This window comes from Salvia hispanica, chromosome 3, assembly GCF_029641045.1.
Source record: "Salvia hispanica isolate PSC_SH4W2 chromosome 3, Shi_PSC_v1, whole genome shotgun sequence".
In the NCBI taxonomy this organism is placed as follows: domain Eukaryota; kingdom Viridiplantae; phylum Streptophyta; class Magnoliopsida; order Lamiales; family Lamiaceae; genus Salvia; species Salvia hispanica.
Window position 1 is genome coordinate 20,369,076 of NC_142694.1, and position 25,668 is coordinate 20,394,743.

At 35.8% G+C, this 25,668-nt stretch overlaps 5 protein-coding genes and 1 pseudogene across 7 annotated transcripts; 1 reads left to right on the forward strand and 5 right to left on the reverse strand.

Moving 5' to 3' along the window:
* Positions 1-55: 55 nt before the first annotated feature.
* LOC125214475 (putative F-box/LRR-repeat protein 9) lies at positions 56-2,806 on the reverse strand. 2 transcript variants are annotated; one of them, XM_048115520.2, is made up of 6 exons: positions 1,930-2,806; positions 1,752-1,837; positions 1,193-1,539; positions 513-825; positions 360-399; positions 56-266 (listed from the first exon to the last, which is right to left on the reverse strand). In XM_048115520.2, exons 1-5 carry the CDS (start codon positions 1,940-1,942, stop codon positions 388-390), a joined length of 771 nt encoding a protein of 256 aa, XP_047971477.1. In that variant the 5' UTR covers positions 1,943-2,806; the 3' UTR covers positions 56-266; positions 360-387. The 2 variants fall into 2 exon arrangements, with proteins under 2 accessions (XP_047971477.1, XP_047971476.1); XM_048115519.2 differs by having other exon boundaries at positions 513-864.
* A 138-nt stretch (positions 2,807-2,944) lies between these two features.
* Positions 2,945-5,000, reverse strand: LOC125214474 (F-box protein SKIP19-like). The gene is made up of 2 exons (XM_048115517.2): positions 4,607-5,000; positions 2,945-3,814 (listed from the first exon to the last, which is right to left on the reverse strand). Exons 1-2 carry the CDS (start codon positions 4,927-4,929, stop codon positions 3,208-3,210), a joined length of 930 nt encoding a protein of 309 aa, XP_047971474.1. The 5' UTR covers positions 4,930-5,000; the 3' UTR covers positions 2,945-3,207.
* Positions 5,001-10,242: 5,242 nt separating this feature from the next.
* Positions 10,243-11,920, forward strand: LOC125216445 (uncharacterized). 2 transcript variants are annotated; one of them, XM_048118156.2, is made up of 2 exons: positions 10,243-10,452; positions 10,753-11,920. In XM_048118156.2, the coding sequence occupies exons 1-2, from the start codon at positions 10,365-10,367 to the stop codon at positions 11,679-11,681; spliced, it is 1,017 nt and encodes a 338-aa protein (XP_047974113.2). In that variant the 5' UTR covers positions 10,243-10,364; the 3' UTR covers positions 11,682-11,920. The 2 variants fall into 2 exon arrangements, with proteins under 2 accessions (XP_047974113.2, XP_047974114.2); XM_048118157.2 differs by having other exon boundaries at positions 10,247-10,452; positions 10,803-11,920.
* On the reverse strand, positions 11,911-13,967 carry LOC125216446 (BAG family molecular chaperone regulator 3-like). Its single transcript, XM_048118158.2, has 4 exons — positions 13,570-13,967; positions 13,187-13,443; positions 12,260-12,406; positions 11,911-12,170 (listed from the first exon to the last, which is right to left on the reverse strand). The coding sequence occupies exons 1-4, from the start codon at positions 13,811-13,813 to the stop codon at positions 12,033-12,035; spliced, it is 786 nt and encodes a 261-aa protein (XP_047974115.1). The 5' UTR covers positions 13,814-13,967; the 3' UTR covers positions 11,911-12,032.
* Positions 13,968-15,231: 1,264 nt separating this feature from the next.
* On the reverse strand, positions 15,232-17,238 carry LOC148930347 (uncharacterized; annotated as a pseudogene).
* A 4,274-nt stretch (positions 17,239-21,512) lies between these two features.
* LOC125209496 (tyrosine/DOPA decarboxylase 1-like) lies at positions 21,513-21,887 on the reverse strand. The gene has a single exon (XM_048109095.1). The coding sequence runs from the start codon at positions 21,885-21,887 to the stop codon at positions 21,513-21,515; it is 375 nt and encodes a 124-aa protein (XP_047965052.1).
* Positions 21,888-25,668: the final 3,781 nt, after the last annotated feature.

Here is a 25,668-nt window from a genome sequence, read left to right on the forward strand (position 1 = left end):
TCCGGTCTTCCATTGATAAATTGTCGATATATAACAGTAATCAACAAATCTCACATGAGAAACAAACTCTGTGGGAGGATCTCACTATATGGTACTAGTATAAACTAAATTTATAATAGTAGTACTATTTTATAGTATGGCATAATTTTCAAATTAACCTATTTCTTTGATACATATTAATTCATTCATCTTTGACACATATCATATTGGTATTTTGTCAAGAGTTTCTGTCCACGCATCTCGACTCTTTTGTCGTCCAAGTAATTCTGAAAATAATCAATCATCCACAAAAAAAGGAGATTCAAAATTCAACATATATTAGAGCAAAAGGTTCTCTTAATGGAAAGGAGAAGCATTACCATAATGAGATGAACTTTCCAAATTAGACTACCAACATATCTACAAAGAAAACAAGTTGAATTTTGTCAGATTTGATTTCTTGAACATACCAAATAAGAAAACTTATGAACACAAACAAATCCAAATGAATCACAATGTATATGATTTCTTACCAGTGATTCAACAATTGGACAACCGTCAAGAATGGCCTGATATCCTTTATTTGTGATAGTAGAGCCGAAGAAGCCAAGTCGAAGATGAACTAAATTGGGCATGGCTTTTGCAATCGCTACTAAATAATCGTTGCCATTTCCGACTCCGGAAATGGCATCGTGTTTAATCAGCGTAAAAGACCTCAAGCTGGAGCACTGGAGGCCGATGGCCTCGACGTCTTCAATGTCGATTTGGTTCATGAATAAGATGTGCAACTCTTGTAGCTGCGGGAAACTCTTTGCCGCCTCGCTCAGCCCTTTCCCGGATAACTTTCTGCAGCACGACAGCCGGAGCCGTCTCAGCTTACTTGACCTATCACAAATTTCTACCAACTAGCTCAACCAAATCACATTATCAAACACAACAAAATCAAATGTTTTTTCCCATGAAAACTTCCATTTTGTTGAGAAATGATGAAAGCATGATTGATAAGTTATGATAAAACTAGTATCACTACTTATTGAATTACACTTCGGTCCGCAATTTAAAAATCCATTACTTTTTTACACTTTTAGTACGCAGACTCCACGTATCACTAACCATTTTACCTAAAACAATGTCGAACAATTACTTAAAGTTTGCACTGAAATAAAATGACTCTTTAAATCGTGGTCAGACTGTATATAAAAGGAATAACAACCTTAGGGAAATGTAGTGAAGAAGTTCATCATTGCCAAAATACTCAATGTTAATGTCCATCAAATCGCCGCCGCTCCTGTCGACGGCGCGGCGGCACAGGCTCCCGAGGCGGCGCGTGTCGTAGCACGACCCGGAGTTCTTGACGTCGACTACCCGCCACATGCTCGGGTCGCGGCACACGCTCCGCCACGTCTTGCACACCTTCTCTGCCGTCTCCAGCATCTCCGCCGCCCCCAGCCGGTGCAGGATGTCCGCCGTCACATCCAATGGTAGATCAATCCACGGCGGAGCAACCGCCACCGCCGCTGCCGGAATCTTCTGCTCCGGCAGCCTCCGAAATCTGAATTTCTTTCTCCGCCATGGCGGGAAAGAGTGGATAGTGATGGAAAAAGTGTGATTTGCTTCGTCGAATTTGAATCAAAAAATTTATTTAACAACACACATTTCTTTCTCATGAGATTACATAAAATTCTAACGCAAAACGGTGTTTCCATCTTATTCATATCTTAATTTTTGCATATATATAGAAATTTGAAGAATTAGGGATATAAAAAATGTACCTTATACCATGTGACGATCTTGTCGAACTTGATTTTGATCTTGATTCCAGATTTTGGATCTTCCACCTCGAGTAGGATGTGATCTCCTTTTGATGGAGACATTATTAATAAGATCATTGCAATTTACCCACAAATTTTTGGGGGAAAAGCAAAATCAAAAGTTTGTGGATTAAGATACCTTGATTCATCATCGTGCTTCAATCTTACATTTCGCATGTTCTTGACCATTGGGGAATTTCGTGTTTTGAAATTTAGAGTATGTATTATATATGTGTTGTGCAGTGTTATTTTATAGTACCTATCGTGTCATGCTATTCTATTTTTTACACTACCACATATACGTGTCGTGCTAAACTATATAGGTAAGTATATATAGTGAGTTCGAAATTAGCGGAATTGCATCCTTTCATTGTTTTATCCTTCTCCTTAACCTCAAATGATTCATTGTAATATTTCTTCCACGTTAATTTTGGTATCATATTGTATTTGTGAATTCCTATTTTCATTGTGTGCTTGTATTTATTTGGTATCTTGAAAATTACTAGTGCGCTATGATTTATTTGTACCAAATTAGAGTATCTAATTAGTTTATTAGTTAAGAATTGATTATAAACGTTGATATATGCATAATGAAGGTTCATAAATTTTTCAAATGATGATGTTATTTTATTTAATTTCGAAAGTAGCTTCGATTTCAACTTTGTATTTCACCCCAATCAAAATGTCTACGATACTTGAAACAGAATAGAGGACACAAGGTATAAAAAACATAAACAATAAAATCCAGAATGAAGGGAAAGATATATGAGGAAATAAAATTGATACCATTAGAGATGGTTGTGGATTTTAAAATATTGAGCCCATCCATATGTCCAATATGTTCACCTCTCGTTTAGGGGCTATCATTTCTAAAACTCTGTGTCCCCACCAAAGATAATCCAACCGCTAGACGACAAGGGTTTTTAATGCGAAATAGATAAAAATAACCCAAATGGTAGACGACGAGGGTTTTTAATGCGAAATAGATAAAGATAATCCAATAGGTAGTCGACAAGGGTTTTTAATGCAAAATTTGTAAAGATAATCCAACGGACAGACAACAAGGGTTTTTAATGCGAAATTGATAAGTACGAGAGAGAGAAATAGATAATGTGGGTAAATAAGCGAGAAAGAGAAAATATGGATAAAGTAGGAGAGGGAAATAAATGAGTGCAATACATAACAAATCTCCACAAATATTTTTGAAATCAATGCATTAAATTAACTACAAAGATTGAACGGCTAATCGAAGTTCATAGTAATACGTAACAAATTGTCACCTCCGTTTTTCCAAATCTAATAAGCTAAATGGTCGAAAAGCAAGGTATTATATACAAGCTATGAAAAGCTAGAGATTGCAGATAACATACCACAACATATGAAGATCGATAAAGGCTCAGCAACCTTCGTTATGACCTCACCAATCGTCGTGGTAATCAAGATATTCACCCGAACAATCACTGGCCCCAGAGAATTCAAGATAGTCGTCGTAGTCAGAGACTATATCCATGTCAGAGAAGCCGGTTATATAGTCATCATCTGAAGTTTCGTGATCATTTATCTCAGCATCAAAAGGGTAGTCAGAAGTCGAGTCATGGGGACGCCTCAAGTCACTAATCCTCTGCATGCACTGTTTGTTTATCATCCCGCCTAAATGGACATTGAAGCATTGTCTCAGATCAAGCGTTTCAAGATGAGGACAACTGTTGAGAATGGCCTGCAAGCCCTCGTTTGTCATTTTGTTCCCAAAGAGTTGGAGATGGCGCAGATGAGGCATGTTCTCAGCAATTGCTAGGGCTTCCGTATCGCATGCAAGATATTCCTGCCTGTACCAGCGGATATTTGATGTAAATGATTTCAGGTGAGGACATGATCGGCCAATCGCTTCAATAGATTGTGAATCAATAGAAGTGTAGTAGAGATGCAGCTCCTCCAACAGCGGAAACTTTTTAACTGCTTCGACCAGTCCACCACCTGTTATGCCATAGGAAAATACAAGTTGAAGTCGTCTGAGCTGACTACACCTGTCGAAATGGATTGTAAAACCAAAGTCAGATAGGTGTAAAACCACAAATATATTTAAAATCAACTAGAATAGAAGTAATAAGATTCATACATACATAAGAAATCAATAACAAATACGTAAAGATTCGTTCAACAAGTCAGTACGAGAGAAAATATAAAAGAGATGTAGAGACTATAAATTTCCATTGCAGAGTGCCAGACAAACTTAAACAACGAGCCCATATGAAATGTGTGTATACATTGATTCTAAATTATAACGTCAATTACAATCATGAATGACTCTTTACATCCTACAAATTCTCATTGTACCAATTACAATCACTACTCTTTCTGTCTCGAAACAAAATAATCATATGGAATTCACATGAAAAAAACAACACCTATCAAAATATATCAATTACAATCACAATTATCCACATAGATTTCCACAATTATCTCCAAAAAAACACAATTTTAAGCCAAGAAACAACACTTTAACACCAAAATATAACAAGATCCACAACAACAAAGCGATGAATTTACGAAAATTTAGCAAACACAGAGAGCCCTGCATACAGACTGATCTTCTACAAAAAAACAAAGGAAATTGACAGCTCCAGCAATCAATCGAAGAAAACATAAAACCAAAAATTAGGTCATAAACCATCACTTTTCCAGCAAAGTTGCAGCCATTATGCACAAAAAAGGAAAATGACAGCTCCGGCAAGAAATCGAAGCTAATATACAGCAAAAACAGCTCAAAAATCATCGATTTTCCAGCTAATTATGCATCGAAAAACACAGAAATCTACCTCTGAGAAATGTAGTGCAGCAATTCATCGGTACCAAAATACTCAATATTGATGTCAATCAATTGGCCCTGGCTGCGATCGACAGCGTGGCGGCACATCTTATCCAAATTGTACGGCATTTCCCAGAGATCTCCGGTATTTCGCATGTCGATGCTCCGCCACATGGAAGGATCTCGGCAAACACTCTGCCACGCAGTGCACGCATGCTGCGCCGTCGTCAGCAGCTCGATCGCCCCCAGCTTGTGCAGAATCGCAGCCGTTATCTCCCGCGGAAGCTCGAGCCACGGCGGCGCCGCCTCCGCAGAGCTGGACGAGCACGACATCTGACTCTTCAATTTTGGGATAAATTTTGGATTTAGGAAATGTAAGATATTTTAGGGTTTGAAGGGTTGTGTACTGTAAAGAAACTGCTAAAATTTATAGATTTGCTAAAAAAAAAAAATACCCTCGGATAAAAAATTATTTCATGAAATTAGTAAAATTATCTGATTGAATTCAACTGAAATTTGTAAAACTGTATGATGTATCGTACTTAAACCTTTTGGGTATAAACTAGACATAAAACTTTAATGATTGAATATTTTTTCATAAAGTGCAGAAATAGATAAAGAAGCAGAAATAAATGAAATTTTTTCAGAAATTGAAAAAACATTTGGCATTTCTATAGCTCAAACCATAAATATTACTCCCTCCATCCCATAATAGATGTCACGTTTGAGAATTGACACAAGATATTAGGTGTTGTTATTTTGTGTGTTAGGTGGAGAGAGAAAATAAGAGTATATTTTTATTAGTATGAGAGGGAGTTTTTTTCAAAAGAAAAAATTGTAATATCTTTTGGGAGAGAAACTAAAAAGAAAAAGTGACATCTATTATGAATGAATGGAGTACTGGCAGACGATGCAAAATCACAAAACAACTGATTAAATGGAATGCATCTATTTCAATTGCCACAATGGTATTGTTCAAGTTGGTCCTAGCAAAAACGAATTTTCATCAATTCTTCGAGCTTGTTAGTAGTTGAATGTTCTCTTTTGGAACAAGGTCGAGCCGGATTTCGTGTTTCTATTTATGCAAAACCATCATCGTATAAGCCAAATTCTTAGAGATTTATAGTTTTTCACATTTTAAGATTCCTTTCGAGTACAATATCATCTTTTATAAATATACTCCCTCTGTCTCAATAGAAATGAAACGTTTTCCTTTTTAGGTTGTGCCAATAAAAATGAAACGTTTCTTAAAATGGAAACAACACTCTCCCTATTTTTTCTTCTCTCTTACTTTACTCTCTCTTCATTAACTCACAAAACACCACTGCAAATCTTGTGCCGGAAACCAAATATTGCATATTTATTGGGACGGAGTAAACGTTTGGGAAAGTTGTGGGCAAATGCACTATAATGAAGAGAGTATATTTTTTGTAATTAAGATGTAACCATATGATAATAAATTCCGGATTGAATACACCGTTGAATGCATTTAAATATAAAAAACATGAGACATTTTAATTATGTTAATAGTGATTTCAAAATCCTATCCCTTAAATTCCTTGGTCTCATCTATTTTCTCAATTAAATTTGCTTTAAATTACTTTATTTATTTAATTGCTCTTCTTTGTTTAATTTGTTTTCAAACCAAAACACCATTTATCCAAATAGTATTTGAAACTGAATTTCATTTGACAAGATTAGATTTATGCTAATTAACTCAAGCATGATAGGAACCATCATATATTCTGAGTACTTATCGGTGCTCGGAATAGTTTGCTCGATAAACAATATTTTTTTTAGTGTATACTTAACTTGAGGAGGAGTGTTGGTAAAAAATCAAGAATAAAGAGAAAGAGGACCTCAAAGATATCGTGATTGATTGTGTCCTTAGTTTAAAAAATCTTCACTATATGTGGTGCTATAGCCCTATTTAGGGCGTGTTGAACATAATTGTATAGATAAATTGAATGAATAAAATGATCTTTCAATAATAATAAATCTTACAATTCACTTATAGAGATCTAGACTTTTACTTTATTTGGGAAGGGAGTTGATAATATCTTCGCATAATTATTTAGCTTATTTTATGTTTTGTTATTTAATTGTGATTATTCGATTTAGTTTATCTAGTAATTAGGATTTGACTTACTTTCCTAGTTTATAAAAAATCATTTTGTACCACACATATTATAAATATGTGTGGAGTCTTTTATTATTATCTGGCAGAATGAAGAATTAAATTATTAATTTCATTCTCTCTTCTGGAGTGAAACTAGGGGTGTCGTAACGGGTAGCGGGTATCGAGAATTTCCCAACCCGACCCGATAACCGACGGGTATCGGGTACCTATTACCCGATAAAATCAGGACCGAGACGGTATCGGGTATTGTATATTTGAGGGAAGTGGGTATCGGGTTACTTGACACCCAATCGGGTATACCCGTGACACCTGCAATTACCCAAAATTTTAGTTGCAATTAGTCAATATACTCTCTCTGCCTAGGACTCTCTTGGTTCTAATTAACAGATTTTGTTTCCCTTCTTCACATTATCTTCCTTAAGTCCCGTCGCCACTCGTCACACATGCAAGACTGGGCATTCCATTTCGGACTAAATAAAACTCCTAAACTCCAATATTCATGCACAACTTTTACTCTAATTAAATATAGATTTCCTACTGCGATTGTAACAATAGATATTAATAACACATACTTGATTGAATTGTTTCATGTTTGAAGAAAAAGGATTAGGAAATGCATATTCATTAATCCATATTCCAATTTTCTATTCTTAAAATGAAATGTTGATGCATTCATCTTTTATCTTGAAAAAACTTATGCGCAGGTTGTAGAAAATTTATGGTAAAGCGTGAAAAATGTTTACAATGTAACTATGATTCGATAAAAAAGATGCGGGAAACAAATATTCTAAGAGTTTTTTCGAAGCTTTTGTGATGTGTGTGTGGTGTGTGGAAAATTGAGAGATAGAGCAGTAGTTTGCAATTGTAAGTCTTGAGAATATTTGTGAATTTGACAATCGGGTGCGGGTACCCGCCACAACCTGTGCGGGGTACCCGACTCGGGTATCCCGAGTTGCTGGCAGGGCGGGTATCGGGTGGGGAGTTTGGGGCGAAATCGGGTGCGGGTACCCAACTTGTCGGGTGCGGATATCCGCGGGTACCCGTTTCGACACCCCTACGTGAAACGACTCCCAGCACTTCAACTAGAATTGTTCTCTTTTCTCTCTACAAATTTACTCGAATCATTCCCCCGGTAGGTAAAACCCTATCATCCACCATGCGTATGACGTTACCTAGGTGGTTCATCACCATAATCTCATGCTCTAATTTGACCTTAGCCATGTAGCGTGTTCGTTTGATGATTTGATACACGACTTGGTTCGTTTGATGATTTGATGCATGAGTGCAGGACTTAATTGGTTCGTTTGATGATTTGATGCATAACTTGATCACTCTACATTCATAGCCTATATACACAAAATAGTAGACCAAACATTGATCATAATATTAAAGTAGTTTAAAAAAGGGTAAATTAACGACATTATTATAAGCACACCGATAGACGTGGAGTGTGTTTACACGAATGAAATCCATTAGACATCAAAATCTCCATATATTCCGCAACTCTTATCTAAAATGAAAAACATAACAACGATCTAGAAGGCCGGTCGGTCAAATTGTACCTTGGAAATAGTTTGTGAGTAATTTTTAGGAATTTTTTGAAAGTTGAAATTTGATGCACAATTATGATAAATACTAGTAGTAGCTAATTCCAAAGTAATCAAACTGTTGAGTGATAAAACAAATCGTCACTTTAGAATGACTTGGTGGGAAAATACTAAAATGTGTATTTTGCAAGCTTTAGTATATGGATTCATACCAACACTTTTAAGCATTATTAAAATTTTTAATATCTTGTCTCACGTCGACTCAGTAACAATCCTAGCTCACCTATAAAAATATTAAAATATGAATAACTTTCCCCCTTATAAAGCCTTTTAAAAGGTAAGTGAGCCATTTCTAATACACATCTAAGTTTGTCATACTATTAATTTTCTAAAAGTTTAGTTAAGAAGAAATGAATTTCATTTGACAAGATTAGATCTAGGTTAACCAACTCGAGCATGATTAAAACCAAAATTATCTGTAAAATGACAAAATTACAAGATCTTACTCCTATCATTCCACAATTTGGTGTGAGCACGAGTTTTAAAAAATATAAAGAATAGTGGTTTGAAAAAGTTATTCTAATATGAGATTATTTTTTATATTAGTTTTATAATAGAATATAAATAAAGTGAGTTAGTGGGGTATGAGACTTTGATAAGGATTCATGTATTTTATGATCCATTTCCCAAGAAATTATCCATTGATGATGCTTGATCTAACTATTTTTTGTGAGACTATTTTCAATTTCTCAACACAAAGCAAAAGATAATAAAAGATCCAACAAAAAACAATTGAATCTAAACAAGAATGGATGGAAGATTAGGAATGGAAAGCATGTGTATAATGATGAGATAAAAGAGTTATGACCATAGGACCTTGACCAAAAGGATGGAAACAACCCTAGGCAACTTTCAATAGCTCTATCACCTCTTGGCTCCACTACTCAATGGATACACCCCATTGATGCATACCTCCTACTTGAATCAATCTATGAAATTGAGACAAGCAACCTTTAAGGAAGGAATTGGATACATTCCTCAAAGAGGAAAACTCACTAAGGAGATAACTTTAATTCAATCACAATCTTGCAAATGAAGACAAACAAAAGGTATTTATACTAAGGGTCCAAAAACAGAAAATTGGCCCATAAAATCTAAGTATCGGCAATTTCGCCAGGCCCGGGCGTTTAACACAGGTCAAAACGCTCGGCCCGGGCGTTTGCACTGTCCCCGAGCGTTTTTCACAAGCAAAAATGCCCGGTCGGGCATTCTTCCCGGAGGTCCCGGCCTTTTCTACGTGACTTCTGAAAAACCGCCATAACTCTCTCATTCGGACTCCGATTGGGATGTTCAAGATACTCACGCGAAGCTTTCCAAGAAGAAGACGATGGTTGCAGTTTCATAGCTTTCGGATATCATCTCGATAAGACGGTTTCCGGTTGAATCCAGCTGTAGTTGAAATCCTTGATGCACGACTTCCATGATCGTATCAAACTTACTTATCATTTATAGTAAAAATAAAATGTGACTCTTATCATGGAATTAGACTGAAATAATAAAATATGGAATTGGACTGAAATAATAAAATGCGACTAATATTATTAGACAACAGGGCATGCATATTGTGGCAGGCATGTATCTGTCTCTATATAATGCAAGTAATTTTCTTGATTAGAATAGTTGCACTCACAGCAACTAATTGTCTCTTGAAGTCAAAGTCAGTAACACCACCCAACCAATCTCGCAATATTATCAACCATTTATTAAAAAAATCAAATAATTTTTTCAAAAAATCCCAGCAATTGTCTCATTAACTGACAGCACACAAGTGCAACACCGACTATAATAAAATAGGAGGAGAGAGAAGTTGCAAAAACAACCTCTTTCTTTGGAACTTTAAATTATTTTAATATATCTTCGTTAATTAAATAAAAAAGTCGGTATACTTTTTATTGTAATTTGATGGCCCATTTTTGTTTCCATTATATTTATTCGATTTTCTTGCAAAAGTGATCAATTAAGGAACCCTCTTCTTTTTTCTTCTTCTTAATTCGTGGTTTGTTTCTTTGAAAAGAGAAGTTATGAGCCAAGTTCGTGCAAATTCATCCCCTGACTTGGATTTTCCAAGCACAGCAAAGGACCAAAGATATGATGATTTGGCATTACAAGGTATATACATCTTCATTTTTTTCCTATGTTGTTGTAAATTTTATTCTTAATTATTTTTATCATCATATTTCTAGGTGGAATTCTTGATATGCAATGTTGTATTTGGCTTGATTCTCTCTTTTCTTGTTTATTTCCATTGTTGTAGTAATAATCTTGATTGGTCATTTATGACGTTTCATATTTGTGGGAATTTCTATGAACAAAATCTTGATTCTTGATAAAAAGGCATTTTATTAGGTGATTAATTATTAAAGTTTATGATTGATTGATGAATTAAGAATATTGGAATGAAATTTTTAGGGGTAGCAGCAAATGTGAAATTACTGCTAAAACTAATCCAAGATCATCAGATAGCCTGTGATCAAGACAAGAATGATCGTAGGAGAATGTTGAGGGTTGCTACAATGATGACAATTTTGGATAATGCTAAGGACAGAATCCAAAAATGCCAATCATTTGGCCTCAAGAAACCGGATCCTGAGCTAAGGAGGTGCAAGACTGAAGTGCGTCGCAACCTGGTCCCACCGGGTAAGAAGCCTGGTGGTGGGGTCGGGGTGGTGCCGGTGATAGAGGAGGAGGAGGAGGAGGTGGTGGATGCAGACGAGGAGAAGGAGCGGCTGAGGCGCGAGTTGACCTCAAGCCTGGCCGCTCAGAGGACCCTAAGAGCGATGTGCTCGAGTTTAGGGAAGGAGAAGAAGTTCATGGAGGCAGAGCTTTCTAAAAAAGTTCATGAATTGAGTGAGATGGAGGAGTTTTTGAACAATCTCAAGGCACAAAACGAGACGTTGCGCCAAAAAGTTCAAGAATGCCTCTCTGATGACAAGGAGGGTAAGGCTGGTGGTGGGGAAATGCACGTGGCGTTGGTGTTGCAAGCAAGGAACAAGGCGCTCTCAGAGCAGTTGATGAGGTCTCTTGATGGTTATAAGTCAATGAAAAGGAAGCTCAAAGCATCGCAAGAAGAGAATGTTGTGTTGCATTCGACCGTTGATGAGGTTGGGACAAAAGTTGTGGGAAGTTTGGGGAGGGTTAAGAGTTTGAAGAAACGGATAGCTACAATGTCGTCCCCTTCTGGGGGCGAAACCCCCCTCGATCTCCAGGAAGAGATTGAGGGGTTGGAGGATATGTTTGAGCGCTTCCAGTTACTGGTGGAGAAGCACGGGAAGATACAGGGCGATTGCGCCCAGCCTAGTGGCGAGATCAATGCATATAAGCCCTCAGTTCTTGCTTGAGACCGGGCACTGATTGTCGACTGAAGGATTTTTTGTGTGACTAAATCGAATTTTGGTTGATTTTATTTTTTATTTTTGTTTTGGACTTTTTTAAGTGATGGCATTGTTTGAAGATGTGGTTGGGCTTCATTGTGATGATGTATATGCCATTAGCATGTAAATAGATGTATCATAGTCTTCTTGTTTGAAGGCAACCTACAAAAGATTGCTTCTTTAGAAGATGAAGCCCTTGGCAGAAATTTTGATTATGGAAGCATATGATCAAACATCGAAGGAATGTATATCACACACACAAACATACTCACCAAATAAATTGGAGTTAATAATCACTAGGAAACAACTAATTATCAATCAATCAAAGAGTTCCCACTGGTTTGATGGTTCAAATGTTTCCCATTTAGATGCCACAACTGAAGGTGGTACTTTCTGCTTCGCGTTTAGTACCTTGAGAACATCCAGTTTCTCAACACATTTCTGCACTCTTTCTCCCTGCAACGAATATTTGTACTTTTAATTTTTCAAATATATTTGCATTAATTGAAATTTTATCAGATAATGAGGAATAAGGATAGGCATACTTGTGAGTCTTTGTGTGCACATACATCAACAGCAGCTGGAATGTTATCCAATTTCACAGCTTGTTGCATCAGCATTTCGATCAACGTTGTGATCTGCAGCTCTGCTACTCTTTTCCCATTTGCAATTGATTTCTCTATTACATCTACCTAAATCCCAATGGAGATTTTAATCAGCTATTGAAAATTATGAGATTTGATTAGAGTTTGATTAAACTTGATAATTTTTACAACAATTAATAAGTGTAAATTAAGTGATTGTACTGTACTCCATTAACTATCCCTTTTCTGTAGTATAAGAAAAGTTGAAGATGAATTCTAATTTAAAACAAGCCATAGGATCATGTCATAGCCCCACGTGTAATTTATGGAACATTAATTATGCTATTAGGACAACGAAATGAGGGACCACGAAAATTATAGTATTAGATAAATTATTAATTACTCCTAAGATAAGAAATTTCATAGGTACGCGTAAATAAATTAATTGTACTCATGCCAACATGTATAGAGCATAATCCTCTAATCTTTTTTTAAAAAATAAATGTAAACCAAACAGTCAAATTAATTATTCTAATTAGCCACAAATTTAATTAACAGCTGTTACAGGTTGTTTAATTTAATTACACTAAACCGATCATAGACAGCTAAACCGTTGCAGTAGTAATAGCCTTATCACCTACCAATTCCCATCTTCTTATTTTACATTACTAAAATTATTAAAAAAAATAGTTATGCAAACATTTAAAATTTGTCAAGATATAATCTATGCTTTGTGGACAACAAATCTACTTAGATTTTTTCTCCAAACGCTTATTTAATAAAAATACAAATGAACTAATATCACTATTTTTTATTCATTTTCGGATAAATGCGAACTTAAATTTGGTCTAAGATAAATTAGGGGTAAAATTGGAAAGATATACTAACCTGCTCCACGAGCCTATCTATCTCCGTGGACACGTGGTCTAGCAGCCGTTGGATCGTCTCGATCTTGGCCTTCCGCCGCATCTCGACCATCCGCCGCTCCTTGCTTTCTGGATCGTCGATTAAGACGACTTTTGATCTATCTTTGACTCCACACGTGTCTAAATACTCCCCATTTTCCCTCTCTTTTCCTCTGAAGATAAGCCGCTGCTCCGCCGGCTGCAGTCCCGTCTCCGCCGTGAGAAGCTTCTTCAGCTCGCCTTCCCAAATTCAAATTACAATCAAAATTAAAACAATTCACCACAAAATTCAAGCCACATTATAGTTTTCACCACAATCAGACCATAAATTCAATCCAATTGAGTGAGAGAGAGAGAGAAATTAACCGAAAGTTGATTCCGCATTGGCCGAGATCTGAACCGAAACAGCTCCGTACACGACTCTAATCCGCAGATTCGGCGTCGCCAAGTCTACAAGAGCGCTTTCGCTCCTCTTCTGCACCAGCATTCCTCCTGGCCGCATCTCCCACTCCACCGGCTCTGCGGCAGCAGCAGATGACGACGTCGTGGTCGCGGACTCCACCGCCTCGCCGCGGCGGAGCCGGCGCTTCATCATCTCCGGAATCCGCATGCAGGAAAAAAAAAACACAGAAATCTCGAATCGAAACTGATTTTGATCTAATGTGTGGTACCTCAAGGTACAAGATTACGAGGCGTAGAATGTTGGTGTAACAGAGCGTGACAGATAATTTGAGTTGCCGACAATTCAAAGAAAGTGTCGTTTTTGAAGAAATAATTAAGTGTAAATATTTGGTGGTTGTTAAAACATGGACTCATATTATTGGAGGCTTTTAATTTGTGTAGGCCCAATGTTTATATGATTTTGCTTTGTTCCATTTATTAACGTAGATATTTTCCTACCCAAAACCATGGGCTATCCAACCATATTTTTGCTTCTTCAGTCCCATAATACCATCATATGTGCCTCATTTTAATTTGACACAGATTTTAAAAAAATATAAAAAATCTAGTTGAGAAAGTTAGTAGCATGTGAATTTTATTTTTGTGTTATTAATTTTATAATAAAAATGAGAGCGATTGATTTAGTGGAACATGAGATTTATCACAAAAAGTAGTAAAAATAAAATGAAAATAATTAGTAATGGACGAATCAAAATAAAAAAGTGAATAATGAGAGATGTAGAGAGTATAATTTATCTAATTTAGATGAATGTTTGAGTTCTAAGCAATGTTTTAAAAACCGGACCGACAAGCGAACCGGTAAGGCTATCGGTTCACGATTCAACTGGTCCAACCGGTCGAACCATTGGTCGAACCAGAATACTGTATAAAACATATATATAAATATTTATGTTATAAAACATATGATTTTCATCACCTCAACGTGCAAAAAAACGTCCATATATACAATAAATTGAATAAAATACAGTATTTAAATGAACAATTACATATTACTTGTACACTTTGAATTAAACAGTAGCTAATTTATCATTTGTAGAGATATAGACTAGGCATAATTGTTGAAAGATTTATGTGTATTATTCATTCAACTTGTTCTCTACTCTTTACAATGTACACGCCCTTTAATAGGCTAGAGAAGGATATTCACATGGTAAGATTTACCCTAATTACACAATAGGAAGAATATATTAATTCCCTTAATTATGTGATCTCAATCAATCTTCCGTAATCTACACCAATCTTCTTCTTCTTTACTTGATTCTTTTCAACACTCCCCCTCAAGTTAAGTAATGGGATCACCCATTCTTAACTTGCCCAATACCTCACGGAAGCTCCTAGCATCAACGACTTTTGTAAGGATATCCGCCAACTGGTCTTCAGATCTCACAAAGGGAAGTTCTACAATCTTGGATTCTATGTTGTCTTTGATGAAATGTCGATCCACCTCGACATGTTCGGTACTATCATGCTGGACTGGATTCTCAGATATACTGATTGCCGCCTTGTTATCACAAAACAACTTACACGATTTCTGCGAGTTCAAGTCCAGCTCTGTCATCAACTTCTTCAACCATATTCTGTTAAACCACTCTTGATTCCTCGAAATTCTGCTTCAGCACTTGATAGCGCTACCACCTTTTGTTTTTTGCTCTGCCATGTGACCAAGTTTCCCCCTACAAAGGTGAAATAACCCGCAGTTGATTTTCTATCATTTGGATTTCCTGCCCAATCAGCATCTGTAAACCCGTGGATCTCCAAATGTCCATGATTTTCCCGATTAGCAGATCCGTGAGCAAGCATTGCGGTGCCACCTTGTTGAGCAATCTCATCCACGTAATAGAGGCCTTGACGCTCAGTGCCACGCCCAATTATCCTCCTCGTCCTGATATCCTGTAATACACAGAAGTTTGGATGAATAAGTAACGTACAGTTTAATTCTTTCGTCACATGGCTAATAGACATGAGCTTATGAGACAATTTTGGGACATAGAGGCAATTTTTGAGCTTTAAGGTCGGAGAAATCTCAATGGTTCCACTCCCTCTCACAACAGTCAATTCCCCATCAACAGTTTGTATGTGGCTTTTCGTTACTCCATCAAATTCAGAAAAATCATTTTTATCATAAGACATAGTATCCGTCGCCCCACAGTAAAAAATCCACCCTTTCTCTTTAGAATCAGATGTACTTTGGGCAACACACGCAATTGGAATACTATCAAGGGGGGCAAAACGATTCGGACTCAAAAAGGATTTTTCAGCAATTATAGGGGGCCTATCTTGAATTTCCTTATTCTGCGGACCTAATTGCATATAATTGGAACTTGGGGGACTAGATTGAACATGATTCATGCAGTGGGGTATATTTCTAGCATCACAAATTTTTGAGGGACCAAATAGCAATTTAAATTGGGGATTAGGATTTTTCAACCCCAATCCCGTACCTCCACACGAAGTGCCGCCTCCCTTCTGTTCTGCGATTCCGGTCGCCGCCTCACCAGTTCTGCCGCCTCCGCCCTGCGGCTGGCCGCCGTCCCCTATTCTCCCACGGGCGACGGCGACCTCCCGGTTGCCCGCCCCTTGCGGGAACATCCCTCCTCCATCATCCATTCCAATTGCAAGACGAGCTTTGTCCTTCTGATTCTCATCCCACCACTCCGGAAATCCGACGAGGAGGAAACATGTTTCTCTTTTATGCTTGTTCTTTCCGCAGTGTGAGCACCACATTTTTGATTTTTCGGGTTTGAATCTACGGCGGTTGGGTGTCTGTGTGGCGGTTCTTGGTGGCGGCGGCGGCTGGTGGTTTGGGCGTTGCTGTGCGCGATTTCTAGCTGCGAAGCCTTGCCTGATACCGCCCGATGATGAGTCACCGGTAGTCGCACCGGTCGAGGAATCTGAGCTTGCTGCCGGCGGCATGATCTTGAGCCGAGTAGCCTCTCGCTTCACTCGTCCATACGCGACTTCGGCTGAGGGCAGTGGATGTTCCTTCAGGATGTCTCGCCGGATTCTGTCATATCACTCACTCAATCCTGTGAGAAACTTGAACAACCGCCTTGTCCCCATGTATGTTCGGAATTGCCCGACTCCTTTGTCGCAGCAGTCAATCGGGCGATTTTCGCATCGATCTATTTCTATCCAGATTCCGTGAAGACGTCGCCAGTAAGTTTCGAGCCCTTGTTCTCCTTGTACTATCTTACTCGCCTTTTCCTCCAGATCATATAACAGGTACGGATCGGAGGTGCTCGCGAAGGTAACGAACAGACTCTCCCATAAAGCCTTTGTGGTTTGGTGGTGCGTGAAGTCCACAACAATATCAGTTTCGATATTGTCGACTATCCATGAGAATACGATCATGTCGGTTTCTTCCCATTCGGTATAGCCCTTCGTTCCCAGTTCCGGTGGCGCTGGTATGCCTGTGATGTGTCGATTGGCTCGTCTTCCTCCAATGGCTATCCTCATCAGTTTGTGCCAGAGGGGATAGTTATTCCCATTGAGCTTGACTGCCAAGGTGACATGTTTGCTCATTCTCAACCTTGAATCGTCTAGGTTTGGCTTCTCCTTTTCACCGTCTGACATGTTGATTCTGTCTGTTTGAGATTTGATTTCTGCCCTGTTTTTGGTCGAAGGTTTGAGGAGGGTATCGAACAATGATGAATCAAATTCTGAGTTTACTGATTGAAATCGAAAACCATGCTCTTGATACCATGTTGAAAGATATGTGTATTATTCATTCAACTTGTTCTCTACTCTTTACAATGTACACGCCCTTTAATAGGCTAGAGAAGGATATTCACATGGTAAGATTTACCCTAATTACATAATAGGAAGAATATATTAATTCCCTTAATTATGTGATCTCAATCAATCTTCTGTAATCTACACCAATCTTCTTCTTCTTTACTTGATTCTTTCCAACAATTATTAGGTAGAATGAAGAGTCACGTTTCTCTCTGAACAATGCATGGGGAAGGTAGAAAGCCATTTATTTATTTAAATTAATTTTGATAATCTATCCAATTACATCACATCAAGTATCACTTTCTCTTCTTTTCTTCTCTATTTCGAATACCTCACACTCATATCTCTCTCTCTTCTCCTCTTCAATATCAGACCTTACATCTACTTCATTTTTTAGCCAAAATGTCTCTTGAAAGTTACTAGATTCGCCAGCGCTGAAGTAGGAGGGGGCGGCGCCATGGAAGTGCCGGAGAAGGAGGAGCTGTGGTCATGGAAGCACTGGAGAAGGAGAGGATCGCAGCTGTGAATTTTTCTTTTTTTAATGTTTGGATGTGGAACCGGTCGAACCGAGCAGCGGTTTCCAGCCGAACCGCCCGGTTTCGCCGGTTCAAAACGGCTCAATTGTCTGACGGTTTAAGATGCCAAATCGGACCGGAAAGACTATCGGTTCGCGGCCGAACCGGTCCAACCAGCCGGTCCATCCGGTTTTTAAAACACTGGTTCTAAGATTGGACGGACCTATTGTGTCTTTCATGAGCATAATACACCAATCTCATCCAAATAGGTTTGGAACGATACTAGTCTTTAATGCGAAATAGCCAATCTCATCAAAATGTAAGAGAAATAGAAAAGTAAAATGATTGAAGTATTAATAGTGAAAAATATCATCTAACAAGATGTATCTTCTTTTCTCACAACCATCTCATAAGAACTCCAACTTAACCTGATACAATTTTGAGGTGGTTGACCCCTAGAAAGTCTTTCAGGGGGTGTATGAGTGGGAACAAAATATATTGGAGAGACTTGTGTTGGTTTGGTTTGTGCGGACAACTGTCGATCTGGTAGGATCATTACATTACATATGGTATTAGAGCCAAAGCTATCACATTACGATGTGACTTTGACATGAACTGAACGGAAGCTGGTGGGAATGTAACATCATGAGCAAAAGTAGAGGTGACGCTAGTACATAGGAACAGACAAAGAGCAACTCTTAATTATAAAGCAGAGGGTTACACAAATGAAATGAAACAGGCCAGAAAGAGAGGGATTAAGGGAATATGCAATGACATTCCACATTCGAGGAGAGCTAAATATATTTGATAGGGGCTAATCATTCTAACAAGATGCATATTCTTTTCTAAAGAATGATTAGCTCAAGCAATTTTTGGGATAGGTGAGCCTAGAAATTTTTTTTTAGGGGGACTTGTGAGTGAGAACAAAGCATGCTAAAGAGACTTGTGTTTTCTATGTAGATAGTCATCTATTTGGGCCAACGAGGCATAGTAGCCTCTATGAATTGTGCTAAGAAGATTACAAAGGTATGGGATGATCAACAATCGCTTTACAACCGAACCATGAACCATGTGTGTGGTGCCACTTTCTGCAGTCCAAGGCTGAGCTAACACGTTTTCCTCGTTCGTCTCTATGCTGATATATCCTAATTTCTTTCATTTTTGGTTTTTATTTATTGCTCAATTAAATTAGAGAAGTTCTTAAATAAGGTTCAAAATTGATTTTTAGGTTGTTGGTATCGTTGATTTATGAGATACAATTTGGGTTTATGTTATCATGTTGAGATATTGCTCAGTTCCTATACCTATATCTATACATATATAAAATTGGAGTTTTAGGGATATTTGTTAGAATGCCATTTTAAATTGAAATTATAATTTAATTAAAATAATTTTTAATAATGAATTTATATATCAACATGCGACAGATTGGTGATTCACGGCAGTTTCATAAGCATGTATTGATTACATCCCATTGAAATTGTTCAATTAAAATTAAAAAAAAGTACTTGGTAACAATAAAAGAATGCATCTCTCAGTCTTCTCTTCATTTTACAACAATCAATGCTGATCAATGTTAATTAACACAGAAATACGAATGGTTAGTAGAATCCAAGAGACTATTAAGCCAATTTTAAACAATCTATCTAAGGAAATCTATATAAACGACTCATTCACAAACAACAATGGACAAAATGAATTGAAAGCTGTTCGTGTTACGTATCATATAAATTAACCAGGGAGAACATCGTTGAATTTGGTATAGAAATTGGTCACTATTTTGTGGAAATTAAAAAAAGTCTTTCAATATTGAACTTCTTATAGTACAATTTTATTGTCATAAACCTCTTGCGAACAAGGTTGAGCATATATAGAAAATTCTTACCAATTTCTCACAAGCTTAATAACACATTTTGTTCCTGTCACAGCGACTTGAATCTACATGGATTCTCAAGCCCTTTGCCGATACAAAAATCGAGATCGTGTTTGGAGCATCTATATATATTCATACGGGAAAATTCACTTTTGGTGCTGAAAATACTCCAATACACATCTTATTTCTTTCTTTTCGCATTTTTGAACTGCACCTACCCATTTATGAGTTTACACAATAGCATATCCAAAATAATTTTCAAATGAGAATATGGCTAAAATTTTTATTAAATGCAAAATTAATGGACTAATTGACAAATTCCATAATGCTAAATGAGTATTCAAATCCAATTGGACTTTAATTGTTTTGGATGTTTTACTTCTTTTTTTAATTTTAATATATTACTATTCTCCATTAATTTGTGACCAATTATGTTTATTTATTTTGTTTTAATTAATAATTTACAATTTATTATTTTTTCTTAGTTAATTGTACTGCAAAACAAAATAATTTGTTAATAAATAATAGTAGTATACTATAATATAAATATATTAATAAGAAAATCTTATTATATTAACAAAATACTACGGGGTTATTTTGTAATTTGAATAAAACATATAGATATGATTGATGAAGTATAAAATATAAGTGAATAAAATATATTTGAACACCTTAAGACTTCAAATATAAATTATATTATTAGTCATATTATCACACCTTATTTATGCTCCAACTTATAAACAAATGCTCTTAATTTCTCTTCAATTAAATCTTAATGTATTGATATTGTTAATATCGAATATTCTTAAAATAAATATAAATACTTCACTTCAAATTATCTTAATATTAACAAAAATATGTACGTATTTTTTTTTGCTAAATTCATGAATCAATATATTTCTGTACACTATTTTATTTGGACAGTTATTTGACTATTTATTTTTTCATAATAAATTATTATTATTTATATTTATTATTTCATATGACGATATCATTTCATTAAATTATTTCATAGTATAAAATAATTGTAAAGAAAATAAAATAGGTCGGCACGGCATGGGTGTTAACTAATTGAAATGTAAATTAGTAGTTGTGAAGAAGTATTTTGTATAAACTTTATTATTATAGATCTTATAATTAAAGAAATATTTAATTTTTAATTTTAAAAGAAATTTGATTGTCTTATTTCAAGGATGGATCCTTGACTTTGTTTTGTCTTCTGAGTAACTGAATATAAGGTATAATAAAATTTAAAATAATAGCATACTAGTATAGTATTAACTATGAGAAATAATATCACATGTATCTTATGTAAGTATCTCATTTAAGCAAGTTTAGTAGTGTTTATTTTATTACATATATTAACCATGAGAAATAATATCATACGTATTTAATGTAAGTACCATATGTAGTATTATGTTCATTTAATGCATGTTTAGTAGTGTTTATTTTATTTTATATATTTAATTTAATTTTAATACATTAAAAATAATTATTGACATTTTAATTTTTTAATTTCCAAAAAAGGGGCTCGATTTGTTTATTTTCTCTTTAACTTCAACAATTGAATAAAATAACAAATTGAGCTTTGAATTTTATGAAAATTGTAAAATTAAAAGGTCAATAATAATTTAAAATATATTATAATCAAACTAAATATATAAAACAAAATAAACAACACTTACATATATTAAATGAGTACATATATTAAATGAGTATGATGCTCAGTGGTGATGCTCGCATAAATTGTGTAGCATATCATTTTCGGCAGCGAGCAACATTGCTTCATCAACATGCTCCTTCACCACCTCCCACGCCAGGTTAATGTGCCGATTTTCAGTAAAGCTCGCTCCGATGGCGATTCTAATCACATACATGCCGCCATTCACAGCGTGCGTCATGAAAATCTTGCCGGATTCGTTTACCGATTCAAGCAGTTTTGCGTTGAGATTGTTAATCCATGTTTTGTCGTCGGGGACGTGGTTTTCGCCTCTGATTTGGATCGGCGAAATGCGGAAGCAGACGGTGGAGAAGTTTCTAGGCACCGCCACTTCGAGCCGCTTGTCCGCTTTTATCCGCAGCTCGAAATCCGTTGCCATTTTGATGTGGCGACGGATGAGCTGCTGGAGCTTAGCGACACCGTAGCTGCGGAGGAGGATCCATAGCTTGATGGAGCGGAAGCGGCGACTTAGACTGATTTGCCAGTCTTTGTAGTCTACTACCTGATATAGTTACATTAATTATGACCGGCCAAGGTTTACAAAATTTTCACCATCAAACATTTTGTAATTAGGGTTCTCGATATTATAATAGTACTACATTTCCATGATTATAAATATGGTAAATTGTCAAATAAATAAATAAAAAATGGTCAAATTCTAGTTGATTCACACTTTTCAAAATATGAAAATCAAATCACGTAAACATGAAAATTTCGCAATTATTTCATCCATCTCATTCTCGGTGAAATATGCGATGATATAGCAACCTGACTCTAAACACGTGGAAGTGTTATGATTGTGTTAGCTAGCTTTGATACTTGTTTATGTCATGGGCGATGTGTTAAAAATCAGCTGACCCACCATTGCATATTTCGTGATTTAATTTTTCAGATTTTGAAAAATGTGACTGACAAGAATTCAACCATCCCTTCAAAATATTATCAAAATTATAAATTTACAATAATGCTGTTATAATGTGATAGAGATTTCAAATAATAGCATGCATCTTATCATGCAATTATAAACTTTATATAAATTATTCATATAATACTAAAAATATTCTCATTTTTATGTATAATGATGTTTATTGTCGAAAAATATACAAAATGATTAAAACATCGGTCGGATTTTGAAATTATAAATCTTTATAACTATTTATCGCACTCCGATCTAGATCCACCACTGACAGCGGCAAGGAGTTGATCACGGGCTGGCTGTTCGGGCTTGGCATCGCGACGTGGAACAGAGGCTGCCAGGGTGGCAGCCCGTGTGCCTTGTGAACGTGTATGCCCAAAACCCTAATTGCGGTTTCAGTCAGAGGCTGCCAGGGATTGTTTTTTCAAACCTAACGATTTAATTACTTTAATTATGATTTAATTACTTTGATTTCAAATCAATCAAATTATTCTCAATTTACTTGAATTTAATTAGATTAATTGCTTTAAATCATGGTTTAATTGATTGGGATTAAATGTAATCCTTAATATTTCCTACAAGTTGACTAAGTTATTTGAGTTTTGTTGTTGATTGATATATTTTGTTGTTGATTGATATATCAAATAGATTAATAATATTAATAATGGTAATTTCAATTAATTACTAACCTGGTGAAAATTTTCAAATTAATTTGGAATGTAGGAATGGGTCTTTAATGAATATTCCTATTGATGCTTTCATAATTTGATTTAGGTTAACTAAATTTTGTCTTTAATTTAATTAGATATGTATGGATTTAATAACCCAAAGAGAAGAAACATTGACAAAAATTATTCACACAAATTGCCCTTTAATTTTAAACTGGTTTTTATTTAAACCGATTTTCTTATTAACTATTATCCCTTTACTTAATTACCTTTTTATTATATTTGTAAAGTTAATCAATATCAAATTATATGGTTTATATATGAAAATATGGAAATATTAAACATGGATGATCATTACAAAAAGAAAACAGAGACATTTATTTAAGGGAAATCTCATAAATGGAGGTAACACTAAGAAATTGGATGATAACACTATTATTTGCCTAAAACATTAATAATTAATCTTTCCATCCCAAGGTAGTTGTGTCGTTAACAGTTCTTTTTATTTCTAGTTGTAGTTAAAAAAATAATAATAATATTTGTAAAATAACAAATAAATTAAATAATATGCACAACATATAAGAAATTAAATATAAATTGAAATATTAAAAAGTTTAGCACACACTAGATAATTAAATTATACTACGAAGTTGTATGATGTGTTCATTATTTCTACTCACATATTTATTATAATAATTATTTTAAAAAATACTATATATTTTTTAATAATAATAATAACAATAATTTAAATATTATATACTATAAATTATATATTCTTTTATTCGATCCCACGAATTCTATTTTCTGGGTCCGTCATTGTGCTGGATGACAACTACTGGTCGCTGGGTGTGTGAACAAAGAGACTCAGACACCCATAATACTATTAATCTAGTAAAGGGAAATAAGGGTCGAATCCCACAGGGATGGATGCGAGTGGAGTTGGGAGACATTTGGGAAGTTGGCTGCGGCCACACTTTAAGTGGGTTAAGTGTAAACTAAGAGGGAGAATTGATCAACTAAATTACTAAACGGATCAAGCTAAACTAGAGAAAAGTAACTTGATCAACTAAGTTAAAAATGGAAAGACAAGGGTACTCGGGACCACTAACACAAAACGCGCGCACTATCTAAAAGCTGTAACGTCTAAAAGGTAACAGATACTGCATTTCTAACAAATTTTTATCTTCTTCTTCACCAAGCAACGAAATAAAAACAATGAAAGTAGATCTAGAACAGAGCACAAGCGTAAAAACATGAAATCAGACAAAACAAACATAGATCCATATGAAAATTACGTAAATAAAAGCAGATCTAAACTACTTCATGCAAGTTGGCGAACCGAAATGTAAATCTACCTACACGAAAGCATAAACAAAGCTGAATTAAAGAAAATAAAAACAATCAAAGCAGAAAACACCAGATCTGAAACAACTTGAACTAAAAACTCCATTTCATAAAAGGATCTTCGATAAAAAGCGATGAAAACAGAATTCCAGCACAAAATATAAAGATCAAACGACAACAGAAAAGAAACTAGAGAGTAGCTGAAAATAATCATGGAAAACAACTAATCTGTGGAAGCGATGAACTAAAAACAAAATTGAAATTGTTTTAACCCCTTGGGGTGCTACGAAAACTCGAACTAGGACGACTTCTATGTAGATCTGAGTCTCTCGTTCCTTGATGAGATAGAAGAGATGAACTCTGAGGTGGAAAACGGTAACTCTTGCTGCAGCTAGCTGACTCCTTACTCCATACAAATAAACTAAGTGAATTTTAAGGTGACTGGAAATGATGATCGATGATGATGAACTTTGTGCACTCTCTCCATATTTATAAGATGATGTTAGGTCCAAATCCCTAGGGCAAGCCCATCCTATCTTTGACAATTATGCCCCTCTGAGATAGCATCTGCTCTCTCTCTCTCTCCCGTGACTCATCACTTCAGGTGATAGACTCCATTGGATTAACTTGTCGGCGCAGCGGATCAACTTAGCTCCGGACATTCCAGCACTTGCCATTTTCTTCGTTTTATAGCTCCTGCACACTCAAATTCACCATTCCTTTTGTACATTATTAGCCACGTTAGTGTAATAAAACCTATAAAACCATGCTTGCAACGAGCCCGATCAAATACTGATATATTTCGCTAGATGAAAATACTAAGAATTAAAAATATATGAACGTAGTCATTTTTTATAATCAGATATTAGAAAATCATTTAATAATAAAGTAATTGGATGCGAATTACTATGTGTTGGGACTACCACAGCAGAAGACACAGAAAACAAACAAATCCTTACGGATCTATTTAGGTGATTGTGCATTCGATTCCAATTTCATGCAATAAACTAGATCTATAGATAAAACACATCAAAACACATGATCATGCAATTTGATTTAGTCGATTGTTACCTCTTGATCAATCATAGGATTGTCGTTGCTAGCTGCATCTCCCGGTAATCCTTGATTTATCGACCACAAATCTTTCACTCTATCCTTTGTCCATGTAATTCATCCGTGTGGGTGGATCTTGAATAATCAATAAAAGCTTGGTGAGATCTAGAAAGAACTCC

Coding starts and splice junctions, on each gene's coding strand:
- LOC125214475 (XM_048115519.2), bottom strand. Junction 1,540..1,751: donor AGATCGTCACATGGTATAAG/GTACATTTTTTA, acceptor TGGCGGAGAAAG/AAATTCAGATTTCGGAGGCT. Junction 865..1,192: donor CTTCACTACATTTCCCTAAG/GTTGTTATTCCT, acceptor AATTTGTGATAG/GTCAAGTAAGCTGAGACGGC.
- LOC125214474 (XM_048115517.2), bottom strand. CDS start 4,929: ATGTCGTGCTCGTCCAGCTCTGCGGAGGCGGCGCCGCCGTGGCTCGAG. Junction 3,815..4,606: donor CTGCACTACATTTCTCAGAG/GTAGATTTCTGT, acceptor CCATTTCGACAG/GTGTAGTCAGCTCAGACGAC.
- LOC125216445 (XM_048118156.2), top strand. CDS start 10,365: ATGAGCCAAGTTCGTGCAAATTCATCCCCTGACTTGGATTTTCCAAGC. Junction 10,453..10,752: donor TGATGATTTGGCATTACAAG/GTATATACATCT, acceptor TGAAATTTTTAG/GGGTAGCAGCAAATGTGAAA.
- LOC125216446 (XM_048118158.2), bottom strand. CDS start 13,813: ATGCGGATTCCGGAGATGATGAAGCGCCGGCTCCGCCGCGGCGAGGCG. Junction 12,407..13,186: donor TAGATAGGCTCGTGGAGCAG/GTTAGTATATCT, acceptor ATTGGGATTTAG/GTAGATGTAATAGAGAAATC. Junction 12,171..12,259: donor GTGCACACAAAGACTCACAA/GTATGCCTATCC, acceptor TATTCGTTGCAG/GGAGAAAGAGTGCAGAAATG.
- LOC125209496 (XM_048109095.1), bottom strand. CDS start 21,887: ATGGCAACGGATTTCGAGCTGCGGATAAAAGCGGACAAGCGGCTCGAA.